At 45.0% G+C, this 22,212-nt stretch overlaps 2 protein-coding genes across 2 annotated transcripts; one reads left to right on the top strand and one right to left on the bottom strand.

Annotated features, from left to right (window-relative positions):
- Nucleotides 1-3,500: 3,500 nt before the first annotated feature.
- Nucleotides 3,501-4,454, top strand: LOC138351820 (mRNA decay activator protein ZFP36L3-like). The gene is made up of 2 exons (XM_069303829.1): nt 3,501-3,953; nt 4,410-4,454. The coding sequence occupies exons 1-2, from the start codon at nt 3,501-3,503 to the stop codon at nt 4,452-4,454; spliced, it is 498 nt and encodes a 165-aa protein (XP_069159930.1).
- Nucleotides 4,455-20,717: 16,263 nt separating this feature from the next.
- On the bottom strand, nt 20,718-21,230 carry LOC138351819 (uncharacterized protein DKFZp434B061-like). Its single transcript, XM_069303828.1, has one exon. It carries the CDS (start codon nt 21,228-21,230, stop codon nt 20,718-20,720), a length of 513 nt encoding a protein of 170 aa, XP_069159929.1.
- Between the last annotated feature and the right edge of the window lie 982 nt (nt 21,231-22,212).

The raw sequence follows: 22,212 nt of genomic DNA, 5'->3' as shown, positions 1-22,212 counted from the left end.
TGGCTGCTCCTCTTTCCTCACTGACACCTGGCTTACATTGTCCAGATTTCAGAAAGTGATAGAAGAGTCACATTTACTCTACTTTAATATTGATAATTAAGTTAATTTATATAAGATGTTTTATGATGGTAAAGTCCAAAGACTAATGTATTTAAGAATAATTCCCACCATAATAGGTGGTGATTTATAATAGTATGTGGTGATGATATCCCGTTTTCTATAGACGGTAATTCCACTACAAGTTACATTTTCTATGGGTAAGTTGTTGGTAATACAGCAGCAATTATTATCTGTCTGTATGATATATTAAATGGTGTCGGATTTTCCGACACTCACTTTCTCGTAACTTGACCACGACTTCTTACTGGAGGATGGTTCGAGTGTCAGCCGGTGGATGAGGCTGTAAGTGTCAGCCGACTTAGCACACTTCAGGTAGTCGGTTTCTTCTTTATCTGCCAAGTATAGACGGACAGGAGGCGGCACACGCCTCAAGAATTCTTCAACTAGCATCAGGTTGACGAGTTCTGTAAAAGTAGAGACATGTGCTGCTTCCAGCCATTTCATGAAATATCTCCATTTTGTGTTAGCAAACTCGAGGAAGGTAGTGGTACTTGCCTTCAGGTGGTCACGGAATTTCCTTCGATAACTTTCTGTGGAGAGGAGGTAGGCGTCCAACACTGCTTGTTTCAGAGTCTGGTATTCATTCTCAGACGCCAAAGTACTGAGTGTGACTGCTACTCTACCTGTAAGATGGACTCTGAGAAGTGTGGCCCATTGGTCGACAGGCCAACTGAGTTGATTAGCAAGGGTTTCAAAGGTGGTGAAAAACACATCAACTTCGGCTTCTACAAAGGATGGCATTAACTTACTTGCATGTGATATATTAAAACTGACGGGAAGATTGGCAGTAGCTTGCTGGCGTTGAGCGAGGTGTGAAGTTTCCAACGTGTATTCTCGTTGACGACACTCTAGAGCCAGAGTCGCTTGTTGCTTGTCATGTTCGCGTTGCATCTCCAACTCGCGTCGTTTGGTTTCAAGCTGTACTCGTTCCCGCTCCTGGAGCATTGCAACTTCACGTTCCTGGAGGGCGAGTTCACGTTCCTTGAGGGCGATTTCTCGTTCGTGTTCTTCCTTCCTCAAGGCAGTTTCACGTTCCCTGAGGGTGATCTCTCGTTCTTGTTCTTCCCTTCGTATGGCAGCTGCTCGTTCTTGTTGTTCGAGGGCTTCCCTTTGCTGCTCACGTTCAATCTTGGCCAGCTCTATTTTGAGTTTCATCGTTGCCAAATCAGTTTTATCTGCAATATAGTAAGTTTCATGAGTTTCAGAGTCTATCTTACCTTGCTCTAAATAGTAATCCAGCAACAGGTTGTGTATGTCCTTTTTGTTGGCTTGGTAGGGAACTTCTAGTTGGTACTCATGTGCAAGAGTTTGTAATTCAGTCCTCTTGGCACGACTTAAAGTCCCTATTGCACCTGCTGGATTTGCACGGAAAGCTTGGAGATGAAACATGGTGAAATTAGCAAATAAATGTACAACGAATATACAGTTATAGTGAATGTCAGAAACAGGACAACGTGGCAACTGATACCTATCCTGTGGGATCTTTAACAATTAAAGTTAAGTAAAAGATGTTAAATGATTAATTTAAATCAAGGGTGCAGGAAATCTTGTACCCGGTACTCATGTAAGAGGATAAGGGCAAGAAAATCCTACTAACAAATGAAACAGAGTTTCGAAAACAAATGAATCAGTTAATTGCCTCAAAAGTAAAATTGGTAGTCCAAGGATGTAGGCATACCTTGCCGAGTCTCTATAGGATATAAAGCAAGTTTTTCCTACTGAAATTAATATGATACTTACAGAATTAGCGAACTTTTGTGCTCTGAAAAAGTAAGCTAATTCCCTACCGTTGTATGTATCATCATCTCTGACTGACGTGTAGGGGTGCGAGGTGTCAACTGGTGACGAGAACTGCTGCTGAGGTCCCAATTCAGCAACTAAAGTTCGAGCTAGAGGAACTATGGCCCTCTTTGTCCTCCTACAGTCAGATTGCAGAAGATTGGGTGCACTTGACCCGGGGCAGACCACAGTACCAGGGTACCAATATGATGATCTGTCAAAAATGAGAAATATCCAAGAGACAAAGATGGTAAACACGAGTAATAACACGGAGGGAGAGATGACCAATTAAGAGTATGACTGAGGCCTACAGTCACCACGTAATCCAAAGTTGTCTCACCTTCACCATATGCTACTCTCGTAATGCACAATACACTGCACCATATAAAAAATGAAATTGAATATGAAAAATAGTAAAAGCTACGTTAACAAAGTTAAATACGCTTACCATAAATTACTACTTGGCACCAGTACCTGAGTGAAGCTCCTAGGACAGGCCCCCATATAATATGTGACGGTAACGCGTTGGTGTTCGGCTGTTCAAAAGCTAGGGGTATGGCCTCGTCACATAGAAACAAAAGAAAATATAAAATCTGGAACTTCGTCTGTGGTAAGGTAATGAGAAGACACACAAAACACAAGTAAATTTAACAATGCAATTTTAATTACGTTAGAAAAACAAAACATGAATAAAATGGACATACAAATTCGTATAATAAAATCAATCAATCAAAATAATAAGAATAATCAAATGACAAAATGAAAAGTTACGTTAAGACAAGTGAGTAATAACAAGTGTGGAACAAATAATGTAAGTATTGGTGCAGGAATATTGGCTTTAAGCTATCACCTCTCTTAGTACACGTAAGCTACAGCTTAGTCTACCAAGAAGACGTGTTAACCTTATGAAAGCACGGGATATTCTGAGGACTGAGGTCGTGGCGGCCCCAGACATCAAGTAGTGTGGTGGGTGAGAGCAGGTGCAACTGGACCCGCAGCCAATCAGCGATGAGCAGGCGACAAGACAGGTAGTTTGGCGGTTTGAGGTGGAGCAGGTGTTCCTGGCTGCATACGTTTTGCGCTCTGGCAAACCTTGCTGGTGTAGTTGTTGGATATTCCTTCCATACTAGTTTTATATAGATGTTTAGTGACGTAATTTGGAGGAAGAGCAGGCTCAATCTCTTGAAGGAGATTATCGTCACACTATATTATCATCATATTGAATCGACATTTAATTTCTGATTCTATAATGTGTATTGATGTAATTAACCAACTGGTATCGAACCAGCACCAGTCATTATCCTAGATATATATTATTTCTAGTAATACCCCCCAGTGTTGAAGTTTGAGGATTTAAACTCTCAATTAATTATTATTACAGTCCATTCATGCTCTTCAAATAATTACCAAATAATCTAACATCCATAGGCACTGGTACCACAGTGTCAGTCTTATAATCCATTTATTTGTTTTCCCTCTTTTTTCAAAAGTGGGTGGTCCTTCGAGTATTTCGATTTCTTAATTAAATATTAATAGAGTTGAGTTAAAAGTCCCAATCCACAACAGTTGGTGGTGACGCCTTGTCTGGTGATGACGATGCCATGGTATGTGGCGAGGCCATGGCTGTTGGGGTCGCAATGTCTGGTGATGATGTTATGGCTGCTGGCGACGCCATGGCTGGTGGTGACGCCATGTCTGGTGGTGACGACATGGCTGGTGATGACGACATGGCTAATGGTGACGACATGGCAGGTGGTGTCGCCAAGTCTGGTGGTGACGCCATGGCTGGTGGTGACGCCATGGCTGGTGGTGACGCCATGGCTAGTGGTGACGCCATGGCTAGTGGTGACGCCATGGCTGGAAGTGTATCCATGGCTGGTGGTGATGCAATGGATGGTGGTGAGGCCATAGCTGGTGTTGACGCAATAGCTGGTGGTGACACAATGGATGGTAGTGACGCTATGGCTGGTGGTGACGCCTTGGCTGGAAGTGTATCCATGGCTGGTGGTGATGCCATGGCTGGCGGTGATGCCATGGCTGGTGTTGACGCCATGGCTGGTGGTGATGCCATGGCTGGCGGTGATGCCATGGCTGGTGGTGGTGAAATCGATGGTGGTGATGCAATTTTTTTTTATTATTATTATTTTCCACCACTGACGTGGCCATACAGTTACAATGCTAACCAGCATTTATACATTTTCTTCTGTCCTCCATGGACAGGGTTAGAGATGTGTTAAACATATAGTTCAAGGGTTTATTGAACAATCAACCACAGAAGGTGATACGGTGCTTTTAAAATGCTAAGCTAACCTACATACGTAAATACATAGATCCACAGATTTACGTATGCCCTCCATAAAGTGTTAGATGTGTCTTTTACTTAGTGTCATTAATGTACATTTACAAAGGTGAAATGTAATTCTGATCAGCTTTCATATATCCTTTATACACATACATATACATATACACACACATGCATTCACATACATTTGTCTCTTTTACTCTTACAGGGTGAGATAGCTGATAGAGAAACTAGTGTGCAATTAAGCGCTTAATCACTATAGGTGATTAAGGTGCTTTTACAAGCTCAGGATTTATAGTCACATTACATACATACATTGTATAATTGATACATTACATGGTTAACCTTGGGTACAAGATCAATATATCATCAATTGTTCCAGTACTCATATAGTAATTACACAGTTCAACATACCTTAGCCCAGGAGGGCGAAACTCAGTCAATATGGGACATTCTACAATATAATGTTCAAGAGAGTGCATGTTTTCTCTTTCACAAAGTTGACACATTGTGTACTCGACATTTGGGTTTTGAGAAAGCTGCCAGATACGTCTATATCCCAGTCGCATTCTGGCCACTATAATATCACATTGCCGGGTTCTTGTTCTATTAGTCTCATATGTGACTGTCTCCTCACGATATCTATCATAATATTTAATGCTACAACTTTCTGGTGTTTGTGAATTTGTTAGGTCGATGAGATCTTCATTAGACATTTGTTTAAGTATTCTCTTTGTCACTGCTAATGAAACACCCATATCAATTTCTACCACTGGTTTTCTACAGGCTGTCTTTGCAAGCATATCAACAGTGTCATGCCTTGAGATGCCAACATGTGATGGTATCCATAGGAATTTATTTTCAAATCTGTTTTCTTTAGCAGCCATGACAGTGTCCACCCCTATATTTCTTCCTTCCCAACTTAGAAGAATCATATCTCCGTACCCTAAGTATTCTCTGATGTTCAGGGAACATTTTCATGTGTGGGAAAGCATGGAGCGCAATTAAGCTGGCTATAAAATGGCCAGCTAAGTTTCATAATGCAAGGGGGCTTACGCCTTTTGAGGCACAGGACGGTGTAGAGTCATCCTGTTTCCCGCCAAGACGCCCTGACGCTTCCCGGCACCTGATTGGCCAGGTGAGGTCACGTGCCAGAAGTGACCAATGACGAGAGCCCTCGGGCGGTGTGACGTCACGAGGCGGAGGGCTCGGGGCGGCTGGCGTCTGGGCGGGAAGAGTACGTCACGAGCCGTCATAGAGGGAAGACGCGCTCGAGCGATCTCCGGATCTAGAGAGCCGTTACCAGTAGATTTAAGCTCCGCTTCGATTTTGCAGACAGTCTGAGAAGCCATCCAACTTCCGTGGAGTGCCCAGAGGAAAGGACGAACTGAATTAGAGAGCCAAGAGCTCTGTCAAGAGTCTACAGCAGAGGGAACGTTGGGCTGTTGACGTCTGGGACGCCCAGACGACCACGTATTGTACATCAAGCGAGTAGCTACGGCCGGGTCAAATCTACTGGCAGTGAGGCGAGGGGAAGCTGTGCTGGACTGCGAGGTGTTGGCAGTGCCAGAGAGAGTGGAGGACGACGACGGAGGTACCTGTCTCCAGTACCCCAGAGAAGAGGAGGAGGAAGGCAGTACCTGTTGGGAATTAGCACGGTGAGGACGCGTTACCACGAAGGCGACGGAGGAACCTGTGTGTGTGGTGGGAACTAGTCGACGGCAGAGCAGATGCCAGGACCAGGAACCTCAACATCCCTCAACAGAGGACGAGTCAACTTCGTGGTTGGAGTGAAATAAGGTAGATAATTGTCCCTCCCTTTACCCCTTTTGATCTAGGGGAGCTAAAATATTTTATAGGTTGTGAATATTTCTACTCATCATTTTATTGTCTAAGTGACAGAATATTAGGCTAGGAGCCAAGAACTCATTTAGGCATGAGTTGGTGCGTGTGAGCATTAAGGTGGGGATGTTAGTGATCCTGGAGGTGGTAGGTGGTGTGCAAAGAGCCAGCAACGAACTCTGAAGCGCCCAGCTGATTACATTGCTAGAGGCGTGGGGAAGTCAAGACGTTCTAACAGTTAGAGGTATCAGCTGATCATGTTGCCAGAGGCACGAGGTTGTGCCCGCCGCCTGACGGGTGGACCCAGTCAGCTGACCGTGATTGTTCAAATATATTGCATGCACATCCGGTACATCGTCCCCCTTCTTCTACAGAGCCGTCGGTATAGCACTGATACACATCGTTACCCATACTCTGAGCACTTTCAGTGATGCTTTTAAGTGTTAACTGTTTTAATAATGTAGAGTGCACACTATCTTTCTTGGGCGCATTTACAAAATCAACTGATAGATCCCAGTTATCCCATGGAGTAATTGGTTAATTAGTCATTAATTGAGTTTGGAACATATTTAATATTTTGATGGAGTTGGCTACATTGTAGAACCAAAATATATAATCAGATTTCGTTCTTCTTCTATAGACCTCAGGTGACTGCAGTATATTAGAAAGTTTAGCTTGAAACTTCATGTGTTGTCTAGATCTACTCAATGCCTTCACGCCGAAAACTGTGCTAATAGACAAAATTCTGTCACATGTGGTAGGAAATTTTAACTCTGCTCTCATATTAAGTATTCTCGTGGACTTTGGAGCCCCAAGGATGAGACGTATAGCTTAATTTTGCAAGGTTTCAAGAGATTTCAGCTCTTTGTCAGTATACAGTGTGAGATGTAGAGCATTATAGTCAATCACAGAGCGTATAAATGATACATAAAACATTCTAGCAAGTCTCACGTTAATTCCATGATTGACACCAACAAGACCGGCAAGGGCTTTAATCTCTCCCAGAGTCTCCTCTTGAGAGAAGAAAGGTACCCAGGGTCGTTAATGGGGTCACCAAGGTATTATCTGTAAGACTCGCAGTTCTCAAGTGCTCGCCAATCTATATGATAATTGGGTGGTGGAATACCACATGGAATGAGGGCACGAGTTTTCTGTACAGAGATAAGGAGGCCACATTCCTCAGCTCTAGTAGCAAAAGCATCGAGCAGAACTTGCATTCTAGGCTCGGTGGCAGCCTGTAAAATTATATCATCAGCATAACAAATGACAGTGTCTTCATTATTAGTTGGAAGATCTTTAATATGTTTATGCATCAGAACGTTGAACAACAAGGGGCTGAGGACCCCCCTCCTTGTGGAGTTCCCAGATCAAATGTTTGCTCTCTGTGCTTTTAACACCATTAAACAAAACATATGCTGTTCGATTAGACAAATAGCCCTTTATCCATTTCAGTAATTTTCCTTGTATTCCCAGCTCGACAAGCTGTTCCAGTATGATTTCTCTGTTTGCTGTATCAAAAGCTGCAGCTAGGTCGATGAAGACTGTTTGAGGGGAAGCTTCAATATGTGCGAAGTACTCAGAAAAACAATGTTGTGTACTGAGCCCAGGCATAAATCCAAACAGTTGGGGGTGACAGGTGCCCCTGTATACGATTCATGAGTCGGTTAAGAACAATACGTTCAAGCACTTTGCAAACACACGATGTTAGAGATATGGGTCTATAATTATCTGAGTGTGGTTTGGGGATGGGAACAATGACACTCTTTGTCCAAGCATCAGGTAATACTTCCTCACTTAAACTCATTCTGTACAACACTAAAAGTGGATTACCTGGTACTTATGAGACTAATCTCAGTAGACTGTAAGTAATACCATCCTCTCCAGGAGCAGTTGATTTGCCCAATTTTAGTGCATGATTTAATTCCCATTCAGTTACATCATTACGGTCCGACATGTCGACAGCTGTACAGGCAAGATTGATGGTTCGTTGTCTGTTGGGGCGTGTGTCATTAAGTTTGTGCTGTATGTTAATTGGGAGTGAGCTTGATGTTAATGCCCATTGATCAAGGAGAATGTTTGCTTGTTCTAGTGGGCTGTGGTGCAGCGGTTTGGTTGGGCTGCTTCTAGAGATTTTTCGTACCTTTTCCCAAACTTCAACAAGTGTTGTTTGCTCATTTATACTTTGTAGGAACTCTTCCCAATGTTTATTACGTATAACATTGCTCATGTCTCTCACCTCTCTCTATTTGCAACTAGAAATGCATGCAAGTCTCCTTGTGCTTTGGTTCTTTCGTATGTATCTCCAAGTTGCTTTACTCGTTAATGTTGTTTAACAAATACGGGGTCAAGGACCCACTTGGGTGGTGGTAGGTGTTGCCCAATTCTGCTAGGCTTACGGCTTGTTCCCCAACACACCCATGTGTCGTAGTAGGTAGTAATTGTATCAACGAGATCTATGGAGAAGGCTTGTACATTCGTTATTTCGTAATAATGATACCATTTTGAAATACAATTAATAAAGTGGTCGTGCAAACCATATGGAATATTCATTTTCCGTCTCTGATGTCTATTAGGTACATCACACTGTACTTCATAGGAAGCAGAAACTGCATAGTGATCACTAACCAAGTGATTTACCAACGAACATTCCATACTATTGCACAAGGTAAAATATTACCCATTACATATTACCCAGTCCCATATTACCCATATTACCCAAATATTACCCAGTCTGCTCAAGTCTGCCTCCCAATAAATGAGTTTGGGTATCCGTAGTATACACGGTTAATCTGTTGTCATAAACATATTTGATAAATTTGCATCCATTATCGTTGTTAGTACTGTCTCCCAGCGTAATATGTCTAGCATTAAAATCTCCCATGTATATTGTCCCATGATTGTCTAGATCTGGGAGCAATGTTACATTGAGTTTCTGGCTTCTGGCATATACGTTGAGGAATGAGAAGTGACGTGCTGCAGTTTGTACATGAAAGTGATGGTACTGTGTGTGTACATTGTGTGACGTGCTCAAAAGAGTGTGTGGTAAATCACTTCTGATGTATGATAGTAGGCCTGTGGCATTGCTGTTAGTATAGGATGCATACCCTCTGATTTTTGGTAGAGTTTTGTTTATCATGTTGGACGTGTAGGGTTCCTGTATAGCAATTATATCTATGTTGTTACTGGTAACATGTGCAATTAGATCATTCAATCTTTTGTTGATGCTACGAATGTTCCAACTGAGAAACCTAATGGTCCTTGTGCCAGCAGCAGCCATCGTCTTGGTGTCGTTCCTCCTTGGGATTGGTGGTCCCATTGTTGTCCTCGTCCCACTTCCACAATGTGTTAATTAGTGACTCTACGATGGAAAGAGCCGCACCAACCTGGTGTTTGGTGTCGTCAGTAACATCTGGTGATGACAGCAGTCCCTTGATTACTGAGGAACTCGGGATGGTCCGTGAGTGAATGTTCTCTGTAAGTTGCATGACATAAGCACAGTTACGCAGTATATTATCACTCAAGTACTTTACTTGAACGCTTTCGTGAAGATCGTTAATGAATCATATATGCTGGTGCGGGTCGACTGCCTTCTCCAGTTAATGTTTCTGTGTCGCTATCACTGAATTGACTGACGACGTCGCCGCCCTCATCTCTTCTGCCGCCGCCGCCGCCGTCATCACCACCGCAGGAACCTTTACCAGTGCGGGTGACAGCTGTGACACAGCAGTGTGGAGGCTGCTGTATCTCTTGTGAAGGAGCCCGACGTAGCGTCTCTATAATTTCGGCCATTTCTGCTACCTGCGCTTGAAAGGCTTCCAACTGTCCTTCAACTGTTGTCTCAGGTTGTTGTGTGTTGTCAGGGGTGTTGCTGGTACTGTCACCACTATGGGATGGGTCAACAGTACTAGAGCCAGCATCAGTAGGCACTTGTTGAGTCTCAGGCACTTGCCGCTTTGTGCCAAGGGAGGCTGGCCGTTTGGGACAGTCTGAGTGCCAGATGGTTACTCCCTCCGTACCACATCTGAGACACTTCAGCGGCGGTTTAGACGGAGCCACAGTTTCAGGTTGTTGCCCTGCTTCTGTTACAGTGTTCTGTTGCTCCTGTTCCAGCTTTCTTTGGTTTCTGGTCTTCTTATACTGACAGTCCTTCAGTGCACGAGGACCGGAACAGAGAGCACACTTGGGTGTGGGGCACCAGCAGTGCTTAGCTATGTGGCCATTGCCAAAGCACTTGTAACACTCCACAGGGTCAGGCTCCCACAACCTGAACGTGCTGGGGGGCGCATACAACCCAGCAAACCAATACTTGTCAGGTGGCAGTTCAGTCTTCTTCCAGACTATGACTATTTGATCGGTAGGCTCTCCATTCTTCTTCAATCTTCTTCCTTTGTGTACCCCGTCTAACTCATAGGCCCAGTCCAGTGGATACCCGTGATTGTATCTGTAGACTAGGTACTCATCCATCTTCTTGTTTCGTGATGGATTATCTAGAAGGGAGAGTTTTACATCACCTATTTTCCCTTGTAGAAGAGCAAGTACAACATCCTGTTTCTTTCTTGAAACATACACATATGGGGAGTTGACATGTGGACGTAGCACGCCTGCAGGGTTAGGTGGGTACACCTCGCTCAGTTTCTTGCTCCACACTATCTTGTTCGCTACACTCGTGCCTTCAGGGAACGTCAGACGTGTGTACTCGCCCCTTGGTGCTATTGGACGTCATCAACCCTGTTGTTCACCAGTCTTTTGTTTCCCTTGTTTCCTTCTCTGGCTTTCACTTAACACCTGCATAAACCCATCACTGGGTGGTGGGGTGACAGTGTAACCGGTCATGGTGGGGGAGAACCTCGATGGTGCGGCAGCCGCCTCTTCCATACTTGCTCCTTCAGGCAATGTTAATTAAAGTAATTCACCCTATACCGAGTTATATTCTTTTATAACCATTTGATGATGATTAGCACGACAAATAGTAGAGCAGGCAACATGCCTTTACCAGTCATCAGCGCTAACAGTCATAAACCTGCTCTGAGGGGTAGAGCCCCCTCAGTGGGTCCCAGTAGGACTAACAGCCGAGGCTTAAGTATGCCAGAGGAGAAAGGTCCTTACAGCACAATAGAATAGGGCCTGGACTGCCACCCCAGGTGACCATCGGTCTCTTGGGTAAACAGGTGGTGGGGTGGGCCTGTGGTTGTGCTGGCCTCCACCCCTCACACACACACACAAAAGTTGTGAGTGATTCAACTTCCATGGCAGTCTCACTCAGTACTGTTTGTCTTTATATACAACCGTATCCAGGTATTGCTGGTAAGTCCATGTATCATCTGGACTAGGCTTCTCAGGGACACTACCTAAAGTGTCTAAATCCCACAATTTAAACACAGGGGGATTAGACTCATTGTAGACTCATTTGTCACTGATCTGTAGGGGTGACTGCTCCGAGCCTAGTCACGCCACTATACAATGGTTTGGTTGTTTGGTAATTAATGCAGATTTTTACCGGAAAAGCACCGGTCCGGTTAGCAACTTGCCTCCAGCAGATGACAACAAATTCATACCAAGTTGTCTGGTGCATCCAGTGATAATTCTGTAATAATAGTTGGCTCCAATAAGGATCCCTACATCATTAAGACAAGTGTGAGCAAGACCTGTGACCTGCAGGTCTGAAGGAATCTTGTCCACAACTACTGCATGTATTGGGTTAGGGGAACTTCCCAGTCGTACCAGTAACTTGACTAATTGATATTCACAGGGTCCATTATTAGCCAAGAGACCAGAGACGTTTAGTTTAACTCAGTTGGCAGTTTTTAATTTCAGCTGTTCAACTAAGTGTTTGGTGATAAAAGTCTTCTGTGAACCATGGTCGAAAGACCTCTAGTATTAACTTTAGATTTCTTGTTTATTAACTTTAATTGAGTCGTGGGCAGTGTAGTATTGTTGCCTGACTCAGTTGCAAGCACATTAATCTCCTGATGCTCTTTGCAGTATTGAACTAATGTTGAATTAGCAGAATCTTTACGAGGATTTATAGAATTTAATTGAGCCTTTCTACATAAGGCGTAATGATGTGCATCCTTGTAGCATTTGCCGCACAAACGTAAGGTGATTACTCAATCAGTGGGTTCATGAGAGCCCATGCACTTAGTGCATCTGTGCAATTCTTGCAGGCGTTTAATCCTAACATTAAAATTAGGAGAAACTCTACACTTATAAGTGATGTGTTTTTGTTCACAGAACAAACACTTTCTCTCCCTCGTGGGATTTGTCTTCTTATTAAATGCATCAATTACAGTCTCAGAGGGAGATACAGAATAAATACCTATATCACTAATACTCTTTCCAGTGGATGGAGTAGGCTTAGGTTGAAATTTAATGGACTTATTTAAAGTCGATTTTGTTTTAACTGAATTCTCAGTATTAGGATGCTTGGACTCAGGTTTAATTTTAGCATGAGTCTTTAGCCTATTGATCGTGATTCTTGAACCCTCAAATATTTGATCGAGAGTGAGAAACTCGGTTTTGTAGTGAGAGCATATTTCTGCTAAAACACTACGAAGAAGTTTCCTCTGTAAAAGCAATTTAATAGACCACTCGGAAGCTGGTACATCAACTTTAGTACCTAAAGCTTTCACTAGAGATTCTACTTTCAACCTAAAAGTCTGAAGAGAGTCTAGTTGGTTACTTGGTGCATTCATGTCTAGCAATTGATAATACAGATTAGCTATACTTAATTCCGTGTTGCAGTAATTCAACTTCAACAGTTAGATAGCTTCAGCATAATTACTCTCTGTGAGGGCTAAGTTGTTTATTACCTTCTTAGCCTTCCCATTGAGAAGGCTGTTTAGGTAAGAAAATTTGGATACCTTATCAATAGAAGGTTTTGAGTGAATGTGAACCTCAAATGAAGTCCAAAATGTATCCCAGTTTTCTCCATCCTGTCCAGCAAATGAAGGCAAGTCTAGAGTAGGTAAACGAGCCTCTGGTAGTAATACACTGGACTCAAGATACATTGGCATTTAGATTCAGTTTTTGGGTATCTACTATATCATGTAGAACATTAAACTTGTCTTGTGTGTTATCTTCATATTGAGATGTTTCAGCAATAGCTTGGTCTATGTCCTCAGGATCACTATCTGCATCATTTAGTACAGCGATATAAGACTCGATTGTAGACCTGACTTGATCAAATTTGAGATCAGTTACTCTCAGAGACACTTCCAATTTGTTGTAATGAATGGGAGTTGCTTTGGATAATGCTTCAGACTTATTGAGCAGTCTGGTTAGATGGCCTTTAAATCCGATGAAAGTTCTCTTTAACTTCTCAGGAGTAGCCATGGTGGTTTTATGTTCAAGTTTCACAGGACTTGAATAAGTATTGCTGAAGTAGCTTGGGTACTTGCTCCTTTGTTGGCAAATATCTTGAAGGTAGCCTAAATTATTCTCACTAGGATACGCACTACCTCTTTGGAGGTTAAATTTATCTACCTAACAACCATAACTAGGATTTGAGTGGTACTTGAATGTCACTATTGGAGTTTCGTCTGGCTAGCCCTTCATTATGACCATTCAATGGGATAGTGAACATTCAGTAGCACTCAAAATGTGTGAAATAATAATATGGTAAATTACTTATTAAGTGGTTATGTATCCCACCCTATTCTAGGATCAGCACAACAGTAAATAATATAATAAGGATAAATCCCAGCCTGATTAGGGTCAGCACAATAGTAGATATTATAAATGTACACTTCTCTCTAGCTCAGAACTAAATGAAATAATTTCTACTTAGGAAACTACTTAATTATTTACTCTGCATTTGTGTAAAACTTAGCACAACCACAGTCTAAATTCCTACCTAATAAAGGTGGGCATAAAATAACTAATAGTGCAGTAATGTGAATATAATTGTGCTGTTTTTTGGATTTTTTAATTTTTTGTTATATATAAATGTGCATTTAAACACGCAAGTGAAAGATTAAATATATACAGCTAAATTTAGCTTGTCAGCTACAACCTTCTGTGATGGTTGATAGTGTTAACTAATTTGTTGTCAGGTGAGTCTAGGTCACCTCCATGTGACCTAGACTCACCTGACAGGTGCACACCATCTGATGCCAGGTTTTGCATGTATTTTGGCTGTAAATAGTATGTAAGTGGCATCAAATCGTACTCTTTTCCTCACCCGAAAGGTAATGTATTTAGCAGCATGTTGGTAGTATTCTGGACTCGCTCCCCAACGATTATCATTACTTGGTTGGCGAGGTTCCACTAATGTGAACACTACTGAACGGCTGACAAGTTTAAATGAGGAAATTATTGTTTTAAGATGATTAAAAACCTCAGCTGAGTGTCGAGTAGGATGAATGTCATTGCCACCTAAGTAAATTATGGTTAGATGGTGAGGCCTATCTAACGCAGGTGTTAATGAAAAGTTATTGTAAAAATTGTGAATTGTTGCTCCTGGTGACCTGAAGATTCTTACCTCTGTGAGAGGTATAGGTCTGAGTGTTGTGGGCAACTGACTGTGTCCCACTAGTGCTACCTCATACATGAAGTATTGACAGCAAATGTTAATTATAAATTGGTGTGGATTAGGCTATCATATGGGTACACTGCTGGTAGCCGTAAATAATGAAATATGTATAACCTAAAATACTACACACCGTGGTTAGTGATTGGTTAATCACAGGTTATAGGACAGGCAAATTGATTTAGTAAATTGGTCACTAAAATATTTATGGGATTAATAGTTTATCCGGTTCGAAGTCGACCAAAATGTTGGGGAATGGGAACTTTAACTCTGATATAATAATATTTAATTAAGGAGATTCGAAATACTTGAAGGACCACCCGCTTTTGAGAAAAGAGGGAAAACATATAAATGAATTATAAAGCTGATACTGAAATACCAGTGCCTATGGATGATAGGTTATTTGGTAATTATTTGAAGAGTATAAATGGACTGTAATAATAAATAATTAGGAGTTTAAATCCTTAAACTCAACATTGGGGGGTATTACTAGAAATTAATATATATCTAGAAACTGGTGCTGGTTCATCACCAGTTGATTAATTACAACATTAAAGATTATAGAATCAGAAATTAAATGTAGATTCTATGTGATTATAATGCATTGAGATAATCAAGCCTATGAAAAATATTGGCATATCATAGGAAATTACGTGTGTAAAAATTGCTACACTCTAGGCAACAAATATTAAATGTAAGTAAATTATCTTAGAATCTCATATGTATAATAAATGTAGAACACATATTAGAGACAATATTAGCATTAATCAAAGAAACTAGGAAAAGAGGGATTAGCTGTAAAAATATTTCACTAAACCCATTTCACAGTTCGAATACGCGTAGACGTGATGGCATCGCCCAAATAATGGATGAAACACCGGCAGGGAAAATGGTGTGTAGAGGAAGAATTTCTCAGCTTGTCCTCACCAACACGCTGTAATCACAGAGATGTAATAATATTTGACTAGGCTAGAGAATTATTCCACTATTCATTGAGAACTTGAGAATAACGTGGAATGAAATTAAAGTTGGGTTTGTGGTCGGTAGATGACATAACGGAGAACTACCTACAGTTATAATTTTAGACTAAGTGCACTCAAATCCAAAAATAATACTTAACGTAGGTTTGTTGAAACATTTACGTTCCCCGATATCACGTCTGATAGTCCCTGACATTCACTGCTGTTGAAGGTCGATTACGGGACGTAATTATCTTCTCAGACGCGAGATTACACAGTAATTAACACTGTAGGACCAGGTGTTGGTAACTACAATAGCTGCAGCATGTAGATGTGTGTGCTCGTGAGGGAGTCGTGTCGTAGAGAGACGCCTTCTTCATTCCCTAACATTCGGACACGCATGCGCAGAGACGTCCATAGCGATCTCGAGCTTAAACTATTTTGATTTACTAGTAATTATTTAGGGAAATAAGGGAGTATGACTTATATTATTGTCATAAATTAATATTTTGAATGATAATACTACCTCTTGCAAGGCAATAGATTTAATTAATATTGCACAAATTAAACGAGAAGGGTCGACGTGTATTTAATTTACGTCACAGAAATTTTTACGGGAATAATTAATTTGATGGAATAGTCGAGTCCAGTACGCATAATACGCGAAATGATTATTTCTTTCATAACGAACAATAGTTTTAGAAAGAAAAGACAATTAACTGAACTCTATAAATCTCTAAGAATGGAGAAGATTTTATATTTCAGCCTGTTATCTGACGCACCGCGTCATGATGGATGGGAAAATTCTGGCAAAATTATGCCTAACTATAGAAACACCAACGATAATAATTCTACATGTTAGTGTTATTAGTAAATGTTAGTATTAGGAATTAAGGGAGAATAAACTGTTGGTTATTTCCAACAGCCATTGCTGGTGGTGATGCCATGGCTGGTGGTGTTATTGTTGTTGAGTTAGGGGCGACGACGATCGTGGGATCGGATGCGCCCTGGTGTACCCGTTAAGGGTGAATCGTGAAGCCAGGAAAGGCAAAACACAAGCCAAAACGCGAAACAAGTGACGTCAAGCACTAGAAACTAATATGGCATATGGCAAAGAAACGCACAAAGGGATAGGCACGAGCACATAACATAACAGGGCAAACAAACAGCCAGAGGGGCACACAGCATTCCATATAGCAAATACACAGGAAATCAGTGGATATACTTGCCCGGGAACCTGGCCCGCGGGAACCGTACATTGAACACTACCCAGAGCTCCCACCATCAAGGGTCCCGTCCATCCACCGGGGACGCCATAACATCCAGAACCAGGGCAACAAACACCCGCAAACAGGGGACCCAGATGGTAGTACCCATGAGGCGAGTAGCCACCACCCGCCCCCACATGAAGGGAACCTGGCCACCTAGAAAGTTCTCCGGTCCGTCAGACAGCAGTAACTTGGCAATCTCCGTCCAGTGACCCAGCGGCATCACAGACGCCGGCAACACGTCCTCCAGGTCCCCAACGCGCACCCTCACAGGAGCGAACGGGCCACAGGGCACCACCACAGGGGCACCCACGGCCCCGGGCACACCACCAGAGGACAGTAGGGAGCCCAGACGGCGCGCATTCTTCCGTAATGTCACCACCAGGCCACGCCCAGCACCAGAGTCCACACCATCCCTGCAAGTGGAAGCCACCACCCCCCACTGCGGAGAGTCCCCTGGCGGAGAAAGAACTGAAGGCACGTCCGAGACACAGGCACCAGTAGGCACATGGACCTCCGCCACCACTAACTGCGGAGACATCGACGTATCCGCATCCACACTGTCAACACCCGAAGACCCACAGTCACTGAAGTCACCAACATCGGCCCAGGCAGAAGACGAACGCTCGGAACGTTTGGGCACCAGCCGGATAGTGTCAGAGCCGGAAGCGGACCCAGAAACACGGGTACCATGAACTGGATGAACCGACGCCCGACACAGAACGGCAGCAGCCTCCACCACAGGGGAAACCGGGCCACACACAGCAGGAGGCTCCGCAGCCACCCCAGCACCCAGCACATCAGGGACACGAGTCACGGACACAGGGCCAGACGCAGCATTCGAAGACGAGGGAGAAGACAGCGACGCCACACAGAGAGCACCAGGAAGGCCCACAGGAGCAGCTTGGACAGTGACAGGATCAGGCAGACCAACCGATGGTACCGCAGTACCCGAAGGAGGGTTGGCAACAACGGGAGGAACATCAGACGTTGCCGGGGAAGCTGCAGCAGTGAATGGGATGAGCACCTCCTCATCATCACCAAAGAACGCCTCCAGTGAGAGCGGCGGGAAATCTTCTTCTCGGAACAAGTTGACAGGAGCAGCTGGGGCCTCAGATCACCCGGCAGCCTGATGCCCCAACAGGCCACACCGGAAACAGGTACGAGGCTGCCGGGCATAATACACCCGGACGTAGTATCCCATAAGCCGGACAGAAGAAGGTATATCTGACCGCAGGCACATGCCAAACGTGCAAATGTTCGTTCGCTTCCCAGCATACCGCTCCGAGGAGAGCGTGTTCACCAGCATGCTGACAACAGTACCAAACCTCTAGAAGTAATGCCGGAGGAGGTCTTCAGGGAACTCCAGGGGCGCACCGTGGACACTGACATAAGTCAGGGCACCACTGCGGTCCGAAATCGCCACAGAGCCAGCATCATCTGGCAACGGCAACGTATGCGCCTCGTACCGACGGAGGAAGTCCTGGTACTCCTCCTCCCTCACGAACTTAATAACATCCCCGTGGGCTGTAACAAGCTCTACACCATAGCCTCCTCCAGGATACAAAGCATGTTACACATCACCATCTCGATGGTCGTATATCCAGCCATACAAGTGAACTCCAGGCCCACGGAGTTCACACGCACAACAGGGGGAAAATGGCCACCCCATGTCAGAACCGCCACGTCAACATGCAGCCAGGCAGGAACAAACTGGGAGGGCAGAGACGCCCACACCACCTGGCGACCAAAATGGCAAACAACCCCAATAGCCACGGAGGGTCAGCAAGACGGCCTCACTCCACGGCCGCCAGCAGTTGACTTCATGGCTGGTGGTGGCGCCATGGCTGGTGTTGAAGCCATGGCTGGTGGTGGTGCTATTTCTGGTGGTAATGCCATGGTTGGTGGTAGCGCCATGGCTAGTGGTGATGTAATGGCTGGTGGTGGCACCATGGATGTGATGATACCATGGCTGGTGGTGATACACATAATATTGACGTATTGGAGGATTTACGACGTCGATAACTGCTAACGATCGTTCATCAAGTCCAACTCCGACCGACGCTTAAGGCTTCAGTTCGTGTAAAAAATATATTGTTCTGACAAGTACACATATATATGCTCAGCAGGTTAAGGGAGGTGTAGGGCCGGTTATGAGTATACTCTCCACAAACAGACGTGTGAGCTTTATGCCTCCAGTCTGCTGATTGTCTCATGAATATGAGTAATCAGGCAATGACCACTTGTATTTAATAATAAGTTTTGGGACAGGTGTTGTGTGTTTGCTGTGGCCCTGAGTGTGAGGCCAGGCTGACGTATATGTACGGTGGAGGCGTCTACCCCGGGCCCTCGTGCCTTCAAAGCTCAGCAGTCTTGCCTTAAATTGTGTAATAATTTCAAGTGATAAGGCATAATTAGTAATTTATAATATCAATTAGTTTATTCAGCGAGAAACATAAACATGTTCAGTAAACATCAATACTCTGGTCCTTCAAGTAATTTAAGAATGCATTTTGGTTAATTTAATTGACTGAATATTTAAGTTCTAATTAAATCTTGCTGCCAGGTGAGAACTAATTATAAATGAAATATTACAACAATATGAACCTCATACTGTGGATATATGTAAATATTTTAAACAAACAAACCTACGAAACAGTCTATTGAAGGTAAGATAAGGGAAGGTAAGAATTATTTTATTCACATAACCCCACAATGAGGATGGTGAGAGTGATGAAGAAGGTAGAGGATGGTGCAGAGTAATGAGGACCTACCTGGTGCTCCCGCCAGCGTAAACATCTTCCCCTCGCCCCCGATCTGCTGTCAGCTCCAATCAGGAACACAACACCATGCAGTTAGTACACCTGACAGTGACGGTGTTGAGGATAGTGACGGTGATGATGACAGTGACGGTGGTGGTGTTCACAGCAGCAACACCTGGCTGCCGAACACACTTGCAACAGGTAGTTGCTGGAGTCGTGTATAGAGGAACATGAGAATATAGTCAACTATGGCTAACCTCACTCTAACAATTGATTCTCAAGACAGGGATACCTTGTGGATACCTTGTATAGTTTCCGGGGATCAACAGCCATGCGGCCCGGTCTCCGACCAGGCTTCCCGGTTTGTCGACTGGTCAACCAGGCTATTGGATGCGGCTAATCGCTGCCTGATATATGAATCACAACCTGGTTGATCAGGTATCCTTTGGAGTTGTTCGTGAAGTTCTCTCTTGAACACTTGTGAGGCCGGCCAGTTATGCCCCCTAAAGTGTAGCATTATTGTTGAAGAGTCTCGGCCCTCTAATGTAGATAAAGTTCTCACTCAACGTACCTATTGCACCACTGCTTTTCAACGAGGGTATTCTGCACGTTCTGCCATGCCTTCTGGTCTCCGGTCCCTCTAATATCTTCCACGTGTGTATTATCATGTATCTCTCTTGCTTGCCCTCTAGAGAATACAGATTAACCAATTTTAATCGGTCCCAATAATTAAGATGACTTATAGAGTGGATTCAAGCGGCAAAAGGATCTTTGCACGCTCGAGGTCAACAATTTTTCCGACTCTGAATTGGGCTGTTAGAGGCCAACAATATTCCACCCTAGAGAGCAATAGTGTCCATTGATTCATTAGGTCGATTGGGAGGTTGGTGAGGCACTAGGCATGAGGGCCATGGGTTAGGCACTGGGCATAAGGACAGTCGGGTAAGGTGCTGGGCATAAGTTCAGTGGGTAAGGTGCTGGGCATAAGGGCCATGGGTGAGGCACTGGACATGAGGGCCATAGGTTAGGCACTGGGCATAAGGGCAGTGGGGTAAGGTGCTGGGCATAAGGGCGGTTGGTAAGGTGCTGGGCATGAGGGCCATGGGTGAGGCACTGGGCATAAGGGCGATGGGTAAGGTGCTGAGCATGGGCATAAGTTCAGTGGGTTAGGCACTGGGCATGAGGCAGTCGGGTAAGGTGCTGGGCATGAGGGCCATGGGTGAGGCACTGGGCATAAGGGCGGTGGGGTAAGGTGCTGGGCATAAGGGCGGTGGGTAAGGTGCTGGGCATAAGTTCAGTGGGTAAGGTGCTGGGCATGAGGGCCATGGGTGAGGCACTGGGCATGAGGCCCAGGGGGTTAGGCACTATGGGTATAAGGGCGGTGAGTAAGGTGCTGGACATCAGGGCCATGGGTGAGGCACTGGGCATAAGGGCCATAAGTGAGTCACTGGGAATAATTGCCATGGGTGAGGCACTGGGCATAAGGGCCATGGGTGAGGCACTGGGCATGAGGCCGGTCGGTGAGGCACGGGGTATGAGGTCGGTCGGTGAGGCACGGGGCATGAGGTCGGTCGGTGAGGCACGGGGCATGAGGTCGGTCGGTGAGGCACGGTTCATGAGGGCCATGGGTGAGGCACTGGACATAAGGGCGGTGGGTAAGGTGCTGGGCATGAGGCCGGTGAGGCACGGGGCATGAGGGCCATGGGTGAGGCACTGGACATAAGGGCGGTGGGTAAGATGCTGGGCATAAGTTCAGTGGGTAAGGTGCTGGGCATGAGGTCGGTCGGTGAGGCACGGGGCATAAGGGCCATGGGTGAGGCACGGGGCTTGAGGGTGGTGGCCGAGGCACTGGGGATAAGTGCCGTGGGTGACGCACTTGTCATTATGGCCGTGGCTGAGGTTCTGGGCATGAGGGCCGTGGGTGAGGCGCTTGGCATGAGGGTGGTGAGTTGGTGAGGTGTTGGGCATGAAGGTGGTGGGTTGGGGAGGCACTGGTCATAAGGGCCGTGAGTGAGGTGGTAAGCATGAGGACGGTGGGTGAGGCGCTGGGCATGAGGACAGTGGGTGAGGCGCTGGGCATGAGGACAGTGGGTGAGGCGCTGGCCATGAGGATGGTGGGTGAGGCGCTGGGCATGAGGACAGTGGGTGAGGTGTTGGCCATGAGAACGGTGGGTGAGGCGCTGGGCATGAGGACAGTGGGTGAGGTGTTAGCCATGAGGATGGTGGGTGAGGCGCTGGGCATGAGGACAGTGGGTGAGGTGTTGGCCATGAGAACGGTGGGTGAGGCGCTGGGCATGAGGACAGTGGGTGAGGTGTTGGCCATGAGAACGGTGGGTGAGGCGCTGGGCATGAGGACAGTGGGTGAGGTGTTGGCCATGAGGATGGTGGGTGAGGCGCTGGGCATGAGGACAGTGGGTGAGGTGTTGGCCATGAGGATGGTGGGTGAGGCGCTGGGCATGAGGACAGTGGGTGAGGTGTTGGCCATGAGAACGGTGGGTGAGGCGCTGGGCATGAGGACAGTGGGTGAGGTGTTGGCCATGAGAACGGTGGGTGAGGTGCTGGGCATGAGGATGGTGGGTAAGGCGTATTAAGGAAAATGGTGACTAGAACCAGGCGCAGGGTCTGTGCAACATTGCATGCATCTAGTGCCAGC

Source organism: Procambarus clarkii, chromosome 51 (assembly GCF_040958095.1).
Source record: "Procambarus clarkii isolate CNS0578487 chromosome 51, FALCON_Pclarkii_2.0, whole genome shotgun sequence".
Lineage (NCBI taxonomy): Eukaryota > Metazoa > Arthropoda > Malacostraca > Decapoda > Cambaridae > Procambarus > Procambarus clarkii.
The sequence above is the reverse complement of the archived record's forward strand: the minus strand, read 5'-3'. Positions and strand labels throughout refer to the sequence as shown.